General features: G+C 44.1%; 1 protein-coding gene across 2 annotated transcripts in view; it reads right to left on the bottom strand.

Annotated features, from left to right (window-relative positions):
- ptk7b (protein tyrosine kinase 7b) overlaps window positions 1–16,930 on the bottom strand; it is a 77,411-nt gene that overhangs the window by 9,749 nt on the left and 50,732 nt on the right. For both annotated transcript variants that reach the window (XM_085297388.1, XM_085297389.1), the window contains exons 2-5: window positions 11,421–11,717; window positions 5,293–5,395; window positions 5,008–5,192; window positions 3,295–3,442 (exon numbers count right to left, since the gene is read on the bottom strand). In XM_085297388.1, the coding sequence (XP_085153514.1) occupies window positions 3,295–3,442; window positions 5,008–5,192; window positions 5,293–5,395; window positions 11,421–11,717 (733 nt within the window). The remainder of the gene's footprint in view (window positions 1–3,294; window positions 3,443–5,007; window positions 5,193–5,292; window positions 5,396–11,420; window positions 11,718–16,930) is intronic.

Genomic DNA, 16,930 nt, shown 5'->3' with positions numbered 1-16,930 from the left:
ATGAGGAGTAATTAAAGGCAGACCTTAAGCCAGCTTCGGGGATGACAGAAAAGGAGCTGAGCATCCGGCACAGCAAAAACAGAAGATCCCAAGTCACTGCAGAGCTCATGGGAAAAACAAATACTCGGAGAGGAAAAAGGAAAGCCACTGCAGAATGATCTGCATTCCCTCAGAAGAGTTTTCCAAAAGCGGGGATTCATATAAGAATATCTAGTTCCACAGTGGATTCCCTCAGGAAAAGTGAGATTTCTGTGTCATCCCTTCTTCTTTGTTTAGGAGAAAGAGGGAAATGAGCTTTGGGAGCTGGTGTACATTTCCACCTGAGAGATGGAGAACTAGTCTGTGGAAACAGGCCAAAATAACTAGAAAACAAAATGAGCAAAGAGCGATTTTTAAAGGCAATCACGAGTATGGTTTCACACGTTTGACCCGTGGGGCAGAAACTGGCTGCAAAAAAATAGCCTTAAGCTCCAGATGGTGTGTGTGGGTTTTTTTTTTTTCTTGGTTTCACACATTTGGAAAAACAGTCTACACTAGTTATTCATTCATTCGCTAGGGGAGGTTATCTAAACAGCCTAAGTGCAGACACAGATGATATCACTGCAGAGAGCTGCGTAACTTAGGGACTATAATCAGCCCAGATCAATAAACTAAATCACACAAAACACCAGGCTGCTGTGGAATAACCTAGCCACAAAGAGGTTAGGCTTCCATGCTTATTACTGAGTCCTCATCACTGCCTAGGTGACCAAACCTGCCTCTGACAGGCTCATTACACAAATGACTAACTATTGATATTGGAGTCATTCACCCTGCCTAGCTCAACGAGCACAGTAATCACTTCAAAATAGAAAAGCAGGATTGTACTCTACGTGCGGAACGGGCTCATGTATAAGCATGAGGCGCTATGAAAGCTGGCATGATATATAGAAATTTATTATGAAGTCCTATTTATAAAGACGGGGGATATGCTGGTAATCTGAGTGTAGCTCGAGGGTCTTTTCCTCTCAGAGCGTGGACACTGGAGACCTGCAGACTTCTCTGATAGGTTACAGAGAATGGGTTTGTTCCAGTGATGTGCAGACTGAAGAAAAAAAAACTTTACCGTGCTTTTTTCCCCAGTAATAACATTCCTCAATGTGCAATTTATCTTGAGCTTTGTGTTGAAACAGCACATAGAGAGGCGAGAGCCCGATGCTGGGGTTCCACCTCATCGGGCTCATAGGAATACCAATGGCTGCACACTAGGGCTGCCACAAACGATTATTTTGATAGTCGACTAGTCACCGATTATTTTTGCGATTAGTCGACTAATCAGATCATCATCCATTGGACGTACAGCGTACAGCTTATTGCACCAGCAGCATCTGGTCTTATATAACTATCATTAGCTTACAGCTTGAAGTGTTTGTGCTAACTAAAAATAAAGACAAGATGGTAGTTTATTAATTTTTAATGAAATTTGCAGATTGTTTCGGTGAAGTTTAATAAACTCCTTGCTTTCTAAAATATAACAGGACACCGGAGTATATTATCCAGCGTCTCAAACTTCTGATGATCAGCTGTCTGCTTGAAGTTTATTTAGCTGTGCAAAAACTATAACTTTAATCTTAGCCAAACCGATTTACTCAGGAACAAATAAAATACTAAAGAAAGCCAAACAATAACATTTTAAGTTATCTAAGTGACTTATATATCATGTTTAACCTGAGTAGCGAAAGACAGTGGTGGGTTTGAAAACGATTTGCCGGGAGTCCGGTGTTCTCACGGCTCTAGTTAGCCTTGCCCCCGCCTAGCTAACGAACTAGTGGGTAACAGACGTCTCCGAAAACGTCGGAGAGCTTTTGAAAATATGCGGTGTCTTGATAAACTGAGCAGATATTTGAGGTTTACACAGCTACATTCTCGCCTGAAAATATGTTAAACGTTTATTTTGTGACCCAGAAAGAATAATAAGAGTAAAGTTAAAACTAACTAGCTGCCGCCATTGTTGACAGCTGCGCTATGAATTCTGGGACACAGCTTCTTCTTCTTCGGGGTTTAACGGCAGCTGGCATCCTTGTACATGCAGTGCTGCCATCTTCTGTTTCAGTCCGTTATTACACCCTTAAATCCTACTACTCACTCCTGCGTCCTTTGTGATCTTACAAAGCTTCAAACGATGCGTCGACTATTAAATTAGTCGTCGACGATTTTAATAGTCGACGTAATCGTGACTAGTCGACTAATCGTGGCAGCCCTACTGCACACTCAGATACACAGGAATCATGCTTATATGATGGTAAGGAGAAGGAAGAGGGGTGAAAAGGGGGTGGATGCAAGATGGAAGAGGAGGAATCGTAGTTAAGATGTACAGCGCTGAGCAAAAGCCTTGAGCCACATCTCATTTCTTTATATTTTACTAGAAAAGATATATAATAGGTAGAGTGGTTTAGTTAAACATACATAAGCATAAATGGAAATAAGGTATATAAGGCAAAAACAGCCCAATTTATCAAATTATCAGTCACTGTTTGGTGTGACCACCTTTATTCTTCAACAGGTCTGGGCTCTCGGGAGGCCAATCCATGACTGATAGTGTTCCAGTGTGTGTTCTTCTATCCAGGTGTGCTTTTACTGCATTGGCAATGTGTTGGGAATCATGCTGCAAAGCCTGTACTCTCTTGTTCAGGCTTTCTTTCACCACATTTTACAGATGGCTGTAGGCACTCACGACAGCCACACTTCCACTGAGGCCATTTCTGATGAGGCGTCAGTAAACAGTAGATGGATCAACAGAAGGGCCAGATGCATTTCTCAAGTCCTGCACATGCCTGTCACTTCTTTCCTCCTTCTGTCCAGTTTCCTCAAATTTGTAAGAACACACATCAAACTGTGCTGAAATATGATTCACTTTGTTGGTGTGGAAACACTATTTTATCCCTGAAACTGTCATCATTTTTTTTCTTTGCTCGGTTATCTCTTATATATAAACACTACACTGGTTCATCCCTGGAATTAGGTGTCTTTTGTGTGCTTGAATGATTCATATGAATGTTAAGGGGCTTAAGAAACAAACCTTCCTTTGAAAATGGCCATGACAAGGGGAAAAAAGTCAAATAGGAGCCAATGTCGAAAGAAAAATTAAAGTCTGGAGAACTATTGCTCAAGGTCACTTTAATAAATTATACCAAGGTCTTGCTCCTTGAAGGAAGAATAATAAAGAAATGAAAAGTGACTCACGACTTTTACACAATACTGTATGATGAGAAACAACAAAGTGACACAGAGGGAAAGATTTAGCACTCAACATACCTGGACTTGTTTGCCAGCAGCTCGTTTTCGTGGTACCACTCCAACGTGGGCGCCGGCTCTGCAGTGAACTGGCAGTGGAACACAGCCTCCCCGTTCCTCACTACCACCTGGTCCTCAGGAGTGACCACCGGCCGCGGGAAGCTCTTATCTGTTAGAGAGGTAGAACATCTGTATGATTACAGGCAACGGACCATCAAGTTCCATCTGCGTGGACGCTCGTGCATCACACCAAACTACTCCGGCTTTATTAAAAGCTGCCAACAGCAGCAGGAGGCTGGTGAGCCAGCAGTGTTCAGGTGGCAGTGTGTCAACACCACAGGGGCCCCTAGGACAGACTTAATGAGGTCAGAAAACAGAACCAGCAGCTTCCCTGCCTTTTCTCTCTCTTTTTTTTTTTTCGCTCTTACAGATCGTAGAATCACACATAAGAGATAATCCTTTTCTTTTCTGCAATGGTCCATAAACTAGTTATTCCTGGAAAACAGGGTTAGAAACAGCTCCACAGGAAAGAAGAAAAACTCAGTGCAAAATCCACAAACCCCAGTTTTAAATTGCATATTAAATCAATCACTGAGTTTTAAATGACCTGAAAAATGCTTCCGCTGCTGCATTTTTCCTTATGTTCACTTTCATTTGGCCCTTTCTACCAGCCACAAGCAGACCTCTCAGTGTTAGCCAACACTGCTCAGACCTGCCAAAACTTCAGATTAAGTCTGGTACAACCTAAAGGAGGAGTAATAGCTACACAGATTTTACTAAATTGTTACACTCCGGATGCAAAGCAGAAGGACGTCGAGTTAACGCACACACACTAGGAAGAGATCGGGAAAACACGTGAGTATCAGCAGAGCTGCTGAAGGAATGGTGCCAGTAGCAGTTATAGGACATTACGAGTGGTTTGAGTGAAGATAAAGAAAGGCGTGCATTCAGAGCACACCTGGCCCACCCAGGACGTCAACGGGAAGCCTCAGCCTACGATCTGAGAGCATGCACTGAAAACCAGTTTAAATCTGTCAGCCTTTTCCTTAAGGTTAAGCCCTATAGAAGAGCAGAGGGTGGTGACACCGTAACCTGAAACTGAACAATTATCCTTTCTTTTTCAACCCAGGTGCTAATCCGATGTCTCTGTGTTGCAGGTGGCTATGTGAAGCGGAACAGGGCGTCAGGTTTCTAATGCTGATTGGGTGCTGTGCTGCAAACCTTATACACGGGGGAGAAACAGAGCAAACAACACGACGAGAGCTTGTAGGAAAGAACCTACCTGTAGAATAAACTGTAGCAGAGGTAGTTGTTGTTAGACACACGGAGGAGACCCTGATGCTGAGGGAGCTGCTGTTATTGTTCTTTTAAGACATGTTACAATATTGTATGTGTGGGTGGTGTGGGAGGAAGTCGCTAACAGACTTAAAGGTAATCACATTACACGCACTGTAACTTTTTTCTGCTTCCTGCTTTCTCTCACCACTAATGCTCTTTAACCACACACACCTGGTCGTCTCCATTTCCAGGTGCGGAAATGTGGGAAACTCACTACATCCTGAAAACCTTTGATTAGTGACCTACAATCAATTAGTGGATCGAGTAGCACACCTGACAGCAAAGTAAAATCAATATGGTATCATCTTACAGCCCTAATGTTTCTCTATAATATATCATATGTCAGTTTTATATTCTTGCAGATCTGATATTTGTTGCACAAGGTCACACACACACCTATAATGTTAAGAGTGTAGTTGGTGTTACTGCAGACGTGCCCAGCTGCATTTTTGGCGCAGCAGTAGTACAGGCCATTATCATCCGGACTGGCATTCTTGAAGGTGAGCGTCCTCTCTTTATTGTTGATCTGATGAGTTTTCTCCGTCAGCTTCACGCCGTCCTTGAACCACTGGCATGTCGGCCTGAGAAGCAGCAGGATGAGGAAGAGAAAGAGGAAGAGAAATCGTTCTGAATACCGTCTCATAAACCTGAATTTTGATCTTGAAGTGGGAGGAGACTCACCGGGGATGTCCATCAATATCACAGCTCAACGTGACCAGCGAAGAGTTCTCCATCTCCCTGTCAGAGACGGGTTCCTTCAAAATCACACCTCCGCTCTCCAACCCTGCAGTGATAGAAGAGGCAGAAAAATCCCGTAAGTGATGGAAGGGAGCACAAGAGGACAGGGGGAACAGCTGAGGAGAGGGACAGGAGGAAAAATTGAGTTAAGTGGTCGCCCTGTCCTCATGCGACACATGACGACGCTAATGAGTGCAGCAGGGACGAGGGGAGAGCGGGGAACATCGCTGCGACAGCACTATGACTCCACATCTACCACATTAGTGGGTCAGCTTACATCAGCATATCACAGTCCTGCACTCACCACAGTAATTCAAGTCCTTGAGGCGCTTTTCAAATGAAAAGTTCATTAACTGCTAATAGCAACACTCTGCTGTCAGAGCGGCCCATGAAATAAGGCAGCAGTGAACATGTTGTGACAAAGCACCTGCTAGTTATAATTTTAGTAATCCTTCAATTGAGCGCCCATCAAAAAAAAAAACAGTTCTTCAAAACTAATTATGTGTGTTTACATTATTGCATCAAAGGAGAAATGAATGCCACAACAACGCGATGAAAGACAAGAAGGCTGATCGCTTGCGTCTCGGTGATAGATGAACAAAAGAACAAAGGAAGAAAAACAGATTGTGGGAAAGTGATCCGCATTAGTCCCATACATGGAAGCAAGCTTTTGCAGGCAGAAACAAAGAGCACATTAAGGATTTCGCCCAGTACACATGTGCAGATAGTGTGTCAAACCTGACATCAACAAAGCTTTCCTTCATCCTGCTCAAGTCCAAGATTCTTCAACATGTTCAGGTTGGCGAGACAGATAAAAAGTTGTTACATAGAAAGACAAAAGCTAGCTAGTGACAGCTTAGATTTAGCTGCAGTACCATCTTAGCACACCTTGCTGGAATTCCCCTTCTCCCACTGTTGACTACACAAACACTTGGTGTTTACACTGAATGAGAACAAGGGCTAATTGTTATTTACGTGACAGTATAAAGGCTGAGGTATGATGTGCAGAGACTGTGTAAACACTGCGGTTAGTGGGTGAAATCACTGAGAGAGCATGTTTGTTTCGGTTGCCCCCGATTTCTACACGAGTCCGTGGGGGTTTTGTGTATGTATGCTGTGCGTGTATTAGTGTAAGACATCCCACTAACGCTGCGCCATTCCTATGGCCCTTGGCTGAACAGTGCTGCTGCAGTGTGGATCATGTATGAAATATGCATGGTATGAGCCCACCTGAGAGAGCGATGGGGAGGGAGGGAGGAAGGACGCAGCACCCCTGTGAGGTCACAAGGGGCGCTAGAGGGAAAACTGTCACAATGAATTACTCAGGAACTGGCAGTGCTGTGCAGCCTGAGGGGATCATGGGAAACCATCTCTACAGCAACAGGGCTTCCATTCTCCTTCCTTATATCCCATCTGAGCCGTGCACTGCTCATTACCTCCCTCCTACCACAGACGGCCGACAACAGTGTGTGTGTGTGGAAGCATAGCTCAGCAGTGGAGCAAGTATGTGCGTGTGTTTATACATCTGTTTGTACATGCAATGGTGTATGCGAAACACAGCTGACGATGCTCTGCCTGCGAGCCTGAGTGCATGTGTGCAAGTGTCCTCAAATATCTGACAGTTCAGCAGATGCAAATTAGTTGTGTGTCTCATTCAAGGCCATTCCAGGCAATAGCTCCACTAACTCGAGGAGGAGGAGGTAATGAAGGGCAACTGCGCTATCGAGGCCTAAGGCCCGACGCTCAGACCTGTTATTAGCGAACTGAAAGCAAAAAGCGACCCACAAAACCAGACGGGGAGACGATGAATCACTGAAGACGGAGAGTGGGTTCAGTATCAGGGAGGGTGTCATCTGAATTCATGTATCAGATGCTCATTTGCATGTTCAGGAATAAAACAGCGAGCAGCATGAGAAATACCAGACGCGCTGTTTGGCTAATCAGAGCCTTCAACAGAGATTTGCAAACAACAGCAGACAACACACTCTGCCTTGTGTATCTAAAGTTTCTACCAGTCCTGACCTATTTTCTTCTGTGGCACGTTAAAACCGATTCTGGCTATCCACTTAATTTTCAGTTTGACCTGGATTTTCTTTCTTTCTTTTTAAACCAGCCTCACGTTCTTACCACTCACAGCTCAGGTTTCTCCAGCTGTCCGCTCGACAAACAGAAGGCACTCTTTCATAACCTATTAGTGGCAAATGCTTCCCCATAATCCCTCTCAGAATGCATGACTAAGTGTTGGAGCGGGCCTGGCAGCTAACGGCATAATTAGGAGCCTATAATTATTATGTTGGAGGCAGAACAGGAAGCGCTATCAACACGGGGATGATAACGGATGAACGTGAAGATATCATCAAGACAGATGATCGGACGGCTCGTTCAGTCATCACTCTGAAAAGCAGCTGAATGCGTGTCCGTCTCTTTCACTCAGTGAGCTGATTCGTTGCCATAGAGAAGGGTTTCTGCAAAACGGCTGGGGATTTCATTTGATTGACAAAACCATATGGGGATGAAAATAACCAAAACATATGGCATAGTGTCCTCGTATTGTAAACATTGCTATAAAACCAAAAAACCCCAAAAAAAACAGTGGTGTGGCAGATTCCAGGGGAAAATTGTTAACTGAGCCAGCTCGGTGTTAGACGAGGTGTCAGATTTTATCAGCTGTGGCTGACAGGGGTCAGCAGGCCAGGCTGCAAACTGCAGGGGAGAGATGCTGCTGCAGCGACAAGACAGAGACAGGAGGAAGGAGGAGGAAAAATGAGACGCTGACACAGGAGCAAAGTCACTCTACAGGAGAGAAGCTGACGGATGGAGCCCGGGTCATTAAACATGAAGAGCTGCGTTTTGTCAGCTCACAAAAGACAGCAAGAAAAAAAAAAAAAAAAAAAACATCCTTCTGTAGGAACTGTGAGAAACGAAATGGGGGAAAACTAGAGCTGTACTCATGGTCTGTACAGACTCTAAAAATGTGTCTGCTGAACAAATGTGGGTTAAGGACACATGCTGTGTGACTAAGCCAAGACGGCGTGCGCATGCCTACTCACGCGCGAGTGACTGAATAGGGAGGAAAATGTGTTTTACTCAATCTTCTCCTCATTGCTGCGTGCTGCTGTATGACACTGACATCCAAAAACACCGTCCGTGTGTGTCTTCTGAAAGCCGTGCCTCCAGGAGCAACAAGCATGCTGACGAAAGCGACGCCTGAGCCCGGTCTCGCCATGGAGACCCAGTGACCGGGCGGGACAAAAGGGTGAAGGGGGCGCGGAGGGGGGGTTAAAACCTCTATTTGTGAAAACAAGAGGGGGGATAATTACTCTGAATAATTCTCAGCTGGCAGGACTTGCCCACCCACCATTGAAAGGAAAAATAAATTAACCCTTTCTCGTCAGTGGGGGAGGGGCGGACGAATGAACTCCAGAAATGTCCCTGATACAGTACATATGGAAAACCCCACCACCACCACCCCCTACAGTCCACATTCACTACCAAGCACGCAAAGTAGCGTACACATGAGTGAGTGCACGGTCAAGATTAATGCCAGAAGACGTCTACTTTAAAGCTGCACGAGCTTGACCGCTTGTTAAAACTGTATATGAGTGGAAATATGACAACAGCCACCATAGCGTGGTCTGATCCACTTAAAGTGAGCCGGACAGCCAAACCGCAGATAATGATGCAGAGGTAAACGTGTTGATACGCACACACAGACGTAGCATCCGAAAGTGGTTAGGGATGATTTACTATTGCAGTTTGAGCATCTGGTTGAGAAAAGTGTGCACTAAGCTCTTAAATAACATTGTTTCTTGTTCGTAGATGTTTGTTATCTGAAGCTATGCCTGAGGAATCCACTTATGTGATTTCTTATCAAGCTGACTCAGGCTATTACCATTTTTACAGGAATGGTAATGTGCGGTGCATTAATAACTTCATAACCAGCATCTCAGCTGTGTGCCGGTTTCTTAGGTTGTCTGTAAAAAGTGCCTAATATGATGCTCCAACATAAACCACCGAGAATCCATTCATTCATTGTCATCCATGCATCAAATAGAGTGAACGGGGACACCGTGGACAGGTCGCCTATCTGTCACAGGGCCAACACACAGAGATAATCACGCACACGCTCTCATTCACACCTACGGTCAATTTAAAAATCACCAAATAACTTAGCCAAATGCATGTGTTTGGACTCTAGGAGGAAGCCAGAGTGACCGCAGAGAAACCACACAGACGCGGGTGAACATGCAAACCCGACACAGAAAAGGCCCAGACTGGATTCAAACCCAAGACCTCCTTGCTGTGAGGCAACAGTGCCGCAGACACCGCTGTGTCTCTAGTTTTTTATTGACTGAACAGCGCCCCCAGTGGCAGTCAACAACAGAAAGTCTCTTATAATGACTCCTGTAACATTCTTAACTTTACATCAAAATCACATGTTTACAGACTGGTACCAACAAAGTCTGTGCCCCAATTTTTGTGAGCTAAATTCAGGTCTTTAATTGGTCCGTTGCTCAGCACTCTATGGCAGTTTAGATGTAGCTTGCTAACTTAGCTTGGTAGCATTAGCAGACAACTTAGCAGCCAGTTCTCGCATCCAAACGTACGCACAGACTTCTAGAAAAATCTATTTACAAAAGCAAACTAATGTTTATTACGATCGATGTGTGTCATGAACCGGGACCAGACTGTGCAGCGTCAGCGCTCACGTCAAAGAACGGGCACATTTGTGTGAGCCCGACTGCTATCTACACCGATCAAAAAGGTACGACCACTCTTATATAAACATTTCCACGGTTAAATGAGTTCAGCCTATTTATATTGCATGCCCTTCCTTTCAAGAAAACTATGCCTTGCTTTTCCAGTGCGTGGGAATGTTAATGGCTTGGCAGATAATGCAGTTTATTCTGCTCTGGAGAACTGGTGCTTCATGTCTAACTTGTTTCTTTTCTATTAAGTCTGTGGGAGTAAGTCGGTTGAGCTTCATTCACACACTAGATCATGTTCAATTGCAACACATGTGAGCGGTTCCCGTCAGATCGGACAGGGTTTGGGAAAAACCGATGGGCCTCTTTGGTCTTTTGGCTACAACTGCAAGCACTCAGAGAGAGACGGTGCTCGACATCACACGCCTCAAATATCCACTTGTGGAGACACATCATAGAGAGGGAGTTAAACCGCTGCTCTCTCCCTCCATCCGTCTCTCAGTTTACAACTAGGAGGTCTGGACACTCATCTGTTCTTGTAATCACCCTTTGAACAAGCACCATCACAGCAAAGACAAACCTCCAGGCTGAATGTAGCAAGAGAGGGGAACATATTCCAGATGGAATCATTTTTCGCCCGCTTTGCCTGCTTTTTTTTTTCCTTTCCCTCTTTCTACCATCACTGAAAACTCTGTTTGTATGACACAAAGGCTTTACAGTAACAACTGGTACCTGAGGGCCTCTGACGAGACCCAAACAAGGTTGTTATTTATCCCAAACAGAGCTGTGCAGAATTTCCCGGCTTCCTCTGCTCTGAAACTTAAGCGGGTCACTGAGGTTTGGTTATGAGGCTAAATAACAAAATTAAGACACTAGCGTGCTTCCCCTTAATTTGACAACACATTTAGAAGCTGAAGATGTGAAAAGCATGACACAAATAAAAAAACTGGAGCAGACAGACCTGTGCTAATCTAAACCGAAATAATTATACTGCTTTAAGGTGAACTAGACTGTTCAGTAATTTCCTGACAAAAAAGCCCTTTCAGAGTATATGGGAAAGAGAGTGTTACACAACGGAGAGGAAAGACAAGCAACAAAAAAACACATGCTTGGTGGCGCACATATCCAGTTTCCTATAGAGAGGAGAAGCCACGAAGAATAAGGCAACAAGGTGGAAACATTCCTTCAGCTTACACTACCCCGTCATCTTATACTGCAACTTTTGTTTGGCTTTTTTGATCCAGAAACTGGATGCACACCCTTGTTGCCATTATGAAACCCTGTCAGTTGGTAATTTTCACTTAAGAGGGTTGTTTTATTTCCTCCGTCAAAGGAAGGGAAAATGGCCTGAAACTCAACACTCACACTTGATATTGAAGGAGGCGTTGTTGGAGTGGAGCGCTTCTCCTGTGGCCGTGTTTTCCGCAACGCACTCGAAGTTTCCTGCGTCCAGCCGCCGATCCACGGCGCTGAATTTGAGGTTGCTGCCCTCCTGGAAGCGCCTCTCGCTGTTCTCCAGGGGCTGGCCGTTGTGAAGCCAGCTGTATCTGATGTCGGTCGGATCGCTGACCTCGCAGCGCAGCATGGCGCTGCGGCCGTGCAAGGCATCCTGGGATTTGGGCTCCTTGGTGAACTGAATGGCAGCGGCCTGGATGGACAGAACTGGAAAGGAGGAGAAAAGGGAGAAAGAGGGGAAAGTCAGATTAGAATGGGGCTGCTGTTAACGTTTTACTGCTTTTTCCGTTCATTAAGTGTACGCCATAGCAACCACTTAGCCCTGTGGAGGAATGTGATGTTTAGACAATAATGGCTGTGAATTATTTTCTCATCAGCCTCTGCGCCGGGGGAAAATACCTTCCCTGTTAGATAGACTGATGTGAGTGGGTGCTCTGACACTCAAACATCACACGCCCACGGTCACATGCTGTCATCGGCTCAGGAAGACGTGTCTCTTAAATTAGACGTGATGTGCTTCGCACACAAAGACACAGCCTCACGTACACTTGAATCTTTTATTGTCCCTCGTGGTGCTGCGGACAAGATTTGTGTGTGAGACATGTTTTATGCTCTACTAATCCACGTCTCAGAAGATTATCGGTCCGTTCAGTTTTGTTTCGTGCTCTCAGTTAAACGTGAAAGTACCGTTGTAGCACAAATCACAAAAGTCTCTGCCAAACAGACGGAGGAAACAGAAGACAAAGCCGACCCACTGTTTGCATACTGTTGTGAAGCATATGTGAAATTTGGATTCATCACTTCATAAGACAGCTCTGATTTTTAGTCCATTTCTTTGTAATTCATCATACAACAGGCTATTCAGTGGTTTCTTCACAGCCACCCTCCCACTGACGCCATTCCTGATGTGGCTGCAGTCAACAGTAGATGGACCAACACTAAAGGGCCAGACTGATATCTCATGTCCTGAAACAACATTACTTCCAGATGCTGTTCATCTGCTGCATACATCTGTAGGTCACCCACTTTCCTGAAATTATTTCTTCAAATTAAGTGTTTTTGTAACATCCAGTTAGTAACAAAATGCCTAAAGATACAAACATTTGTTTAGATCTGCTACAGCTTCTTGTGTCCTCTGCTTGTCCAGCTTCCTCACATTTTTTTTTAAGGACATACTGCACACCGTTGTTGACATATGCAGACTTTTCAGCCAATAGCTGACCAGCATTTGTCACAGATTAAACCCAAAAAAGAAAGATTAAGTGTTTTTGTAACTGCTGCTAGTAACAAAGTGCCTAAAAATGTTTTTTTGCTAAGTTGATTGTTATGTACTATGTGTAGACAAAACTTTTTGACAGTACAGTCGGTCAAGTTAAAAAGAACACACTGATACTACATAATATTTTATGACTTTATACAGATTCAGATCACGAAACTTGTGTCCCACAGCTGGTAGTTTCTACCCTCATTTAAATACAGTCATGCATATCCTTACCAGACTATTGTGTCTACCTCAGAGTACCAACATCATGGGAAGTATTTTTTTCCTCTCATTCAATTCAGTTTTGTTTATACTGTAAATCTCGGTTCACTAATATGTTTTTTATGACAAACTACACTCTTTATTGTTGGCAAGTGTAAACATACAGATGACATTATCAGAGTGCACCTGATTTAAACTCAGCAGCTGCCTACTAGTTTGAACAACCACCATAATGAAACACTTATCAATAGCCATCTGCAAAGGTTGTCGAGGCAGGCCCTCATGAGCCCCGTATAACACAATGTTATCCTGCCTGTCTGGGGTTTGTTATGATAAGTAACGGTCCACCACCAGAGTTGATTAACCATACCTACACCTGTGTGACGGCGTGTGTGTCTGCCTGTGTCTGGCTGGAAAAAAAAGGTAGATCTTTCAGTAAAGTTAAATCAAGGAAGATGTTGATAATGAGCCAATGAAATGCTCCCATCTTTGACCCTCTAACATGCCACCGCTCCTGTCCTGCAGGTGGTTAGCGCTGACAGGCAGGTAGGCGGGAAAAGACACAGCGAGTTAGAAAGGATGGTCAAACAAGACTTCCATTCTGGTGAGCCTGCAGTAAGGTTCAGGTTCAGTGTAAATCAGATTGCCTTATATGGCCACAAATATTACTTACAGCATTTCAAAGAAAACAGTGTGTCAGCTTAAGTCATGGACTTTTATTTGCATCAGCAAGACCGAAATCAGAAAATTCCATCTAAATGTTACATGAAAGGTGGGCAAATAGCCTTCAATTGCTAGGAAGGTTGTGCAAAGCACGCTGGAAAATAAACTTGTCTCTCCAAGGCTCAAGCGTGCCGACTCTGACAAGGTCACGGCACCGCAGAAGATCAGAGAAAAGATTACTCGTAGAAATGCTAAGCAACAGCTCTCAACACTGACATCAAATAAATTGAAGCAGTACTTCTTTAAAATCCAGAGAAAAACAACTGAATATTTGAGACCATCGTATAAACCTTTTCGGTCGCCAGTAAAACCTCGGCTCCGGCTACACCTTTATCAGCTGGTTAAAATAGCTAAGAATGGAGGGCTCAATGACTGTATGCTTTCATTTTGTCATTTTCCATTTGAATAGACTCTTGTTTTTTTATTCTTCTTTGGGGAATCTATTTTTATATAGACGACTTCATCGGTTCTAGCAAAGACACCAAAGGCCCGATGATTGGCTTTTACTTTATCTCGAATCATTCCTCCATGACCAGCTTCTGCATAATTTTCACTCAGTTTTTGATATATGATCACATCTACTTTTCAGTTTTTTCCTCGTGACTTCATGCCAGACATAATAATCATAAGAAGTCACGCTCTTATACTATTATTCAGGCAAAAAAATATTATTGAGCAAAAATACTTTTATTGTATTTCTTTCAGCTTCTGAAATGTATGATTTCTTCTTTTTCACTGATTAACAATTAATAATATTTTGACATAGTTAATAAATCATTTCCCACAGCCTCTGAAACGAGCTCTACCATGAAGGTTCCCCATGATTTATTGCACAAAGGGTTGTAACAACTCCTCGTCTGTATAAGCAAATGGTCTCCAGCAATTCTCCTGTGGGACTGAGAATTTGTTCCATCTGTGCAAAACTGGGATAAAAGGTAGCAGATGGGCTGGAAACACCAGCGAAGTCATCCTCGCCATCCACCTCAGACAATCTATGCTCGCAGACAGCCTTCCGCCTCCGTGCCAAGCCTACAGCTGGGGTGCGAGGTAGCATGCCAGCTTCCATCACACCGAACCTCCTCTGCGCAGCAATGTTACGAGCTTTGGCGGAGGCACGCGGTTGATGGTTTCATTTGAGATGCTCGCTGACAAACAGCGCGAGTTTGTGAGTTTAGAACCACGCAGACGCAGAGGGAACAACTTCCGGAAAAAGTCCCGGCAGATGCGGCGCAGACAGATAAGGCGTTTTCACATTCCACGGAGTGACAGACGTGAGAGTGAGGTGGGTAGAGTGAGGCGCGCGAGTCTGCCAAGTTTACTGTACTGAACAAACAGAGAAGGTGCCGTGACCTACATCTATCAAGCGCGCTCCAATCCTGCTTCTCTAAACTGGCGCAGAAGAGCAGACTTCAAGGGCACACGTGCACAAACAGTATAAACACAGTCATGCACACAAAGCATCACAACTGCCATCCCTGTTCTTGTCTTTTACCTTCACTTTACTCACTCAGGAACCCAAATTTCACTGAAGTTGTATCAGTCTGGCCAGATCGACACAGATAATTTAGGTCACGCTTTTCAGTGAGTCACAAGAGGGCTGCAGAAAAGAGGAATGCTCGGATATTCGCTGTGTGGCATTTGGGATAGATAAGCAGGGTAAATGCTATCCAAACTCAGACTGAGGGCCCTTCAAAGAGAGAGCAGTTGAAAGGGAGAGTTGCAGATAAAAGGCAAAGAGAGTGAGACTGAGGAACACAGGACGGGACTGTTCTTATGACAAAAAACATTCAACACAAAGAATGCTGCGACTAGCAATGTGCCATCAGAAGGAGTGAGAAGGAACGTCACACGGTAGCAAACCTGCAAGTAAACAACGCACCACCGTCTTTTGGTCAAGATGCAATTAGCAAAGTTTTAACAAACCAATATATCCATTAATGACGCATTAGTGTGTTATTTTGGTTTAGACCGCTCGTTTGAACAAAAAACTACATTTTATACTCAAGTTTTCATTTTAAAACTTGCTCATTAATAAAAGTTCTTTTCACTCACGAACTCTGTTCAATTTCTGAAAAATCGTTTGGGATATGTTTCCCAAAATGTGTGCAATTTCTGCACAAACAAGCCGGGATGTTTTCAACGAAATTCTTTCTCATATGAATCACACAGAAGGAAACGGTCCGCTTCACACATGTTCGCCTTACTGGAAACGCTCTGTGTGCTTCAGCTGAAGGAGCTGCCTGATCAGCAGCACACGTGACATTCACTCACAAACACTGGATGAATATTTGGTGCTCTGTCATCACATCGAGATCACACGTGTCACGCATTTGCGTTGCCATATGACTGGAAAACCTCGGAGTTCAGGAGCTGCAGTGTATGAGTGAAACAAATTCTGCATGTCCTGACATATGAGAAGCGTAAACAGTGTTGAAAAACTGATACCTAAAGTTTCTACTATTCAAATACTTTTTTTTTTAAGCTAGAAAGCCATTAAAACAGTGAAATATCTTTCAGCCCGCATCCACAAAAATACGCCTCGGCTTCGATACCGATCAGCAGCCCAAAAAACTTGCAGCCCTGTTAATATTTCACGTCAATCACAGCACATGGGTGTTTTTGACACATTTCAAAACAATTCCTCAGAATTCAACTGACGTATCTGGAAATAAGTCGGACGAGACAGAAACTGGGTTCAAGATATAGCAGGAAACTGCTGAGAGGGTGAAATATCTGCACACGGGGATTCGCCTCTTCAGCTCACTGCACTGCCGACCCCATTAAGCCTGGCACGGCTGTCATGGCTGTCAGGTGGGAGTCGCCTTTAAGTCAGCCTGACAGCCAGAACCCACCATAATAGGTTCATCTGAAACTCACCGCCTCCTTTCTTTCTGTCTCTCCCAACTTTGTTTGCTGGCACTGACAGGCAGGGCTGGCCGAGCCGATTCAGTTTTCAAGAACAGATGCAAGATGCAGACGGAAGATGTGTGGGCAAAATCAGTGTTCTAATAACACAATCTAATGAATACAAACAAGATTTCACATTTCTGCATTCAAAAAGAAAAATGAATTCTTTTGAGATGAGCAGCATCAGAGATGTTATCAGTGAAAAAACCTGCGATGAGCTCTGTGTGTTTCCACCAGGCCATCACACACACCACAATGTTATCTCTGAAAGTTTCCCCAAACATGCCTCTGCAGGGTGACGACATCC

The sequence above is a fragment of the Mchenga conophoros genome, linkage group LG13 (assembly GCF_057382185.1).
Source record: "Mchenga conophoros isolate Kocher_MC1m ecotype Shallow Benthic linkage group LG13, M_conophoros_male_GT1.1, whole genome shotgun sequence".
Taxonomy (NCBI): domain Eukaryota; kingdom Metazoa; phylum Chordata; class Actinopteri; order Cichliformes; family Cichlidae; genus Mchenga; species Mchenga conophoros.
Note: the sequence above shows the minus strand (reverse complement) of the source record. Positions and strands in the feature narration are given on the sequence as shown.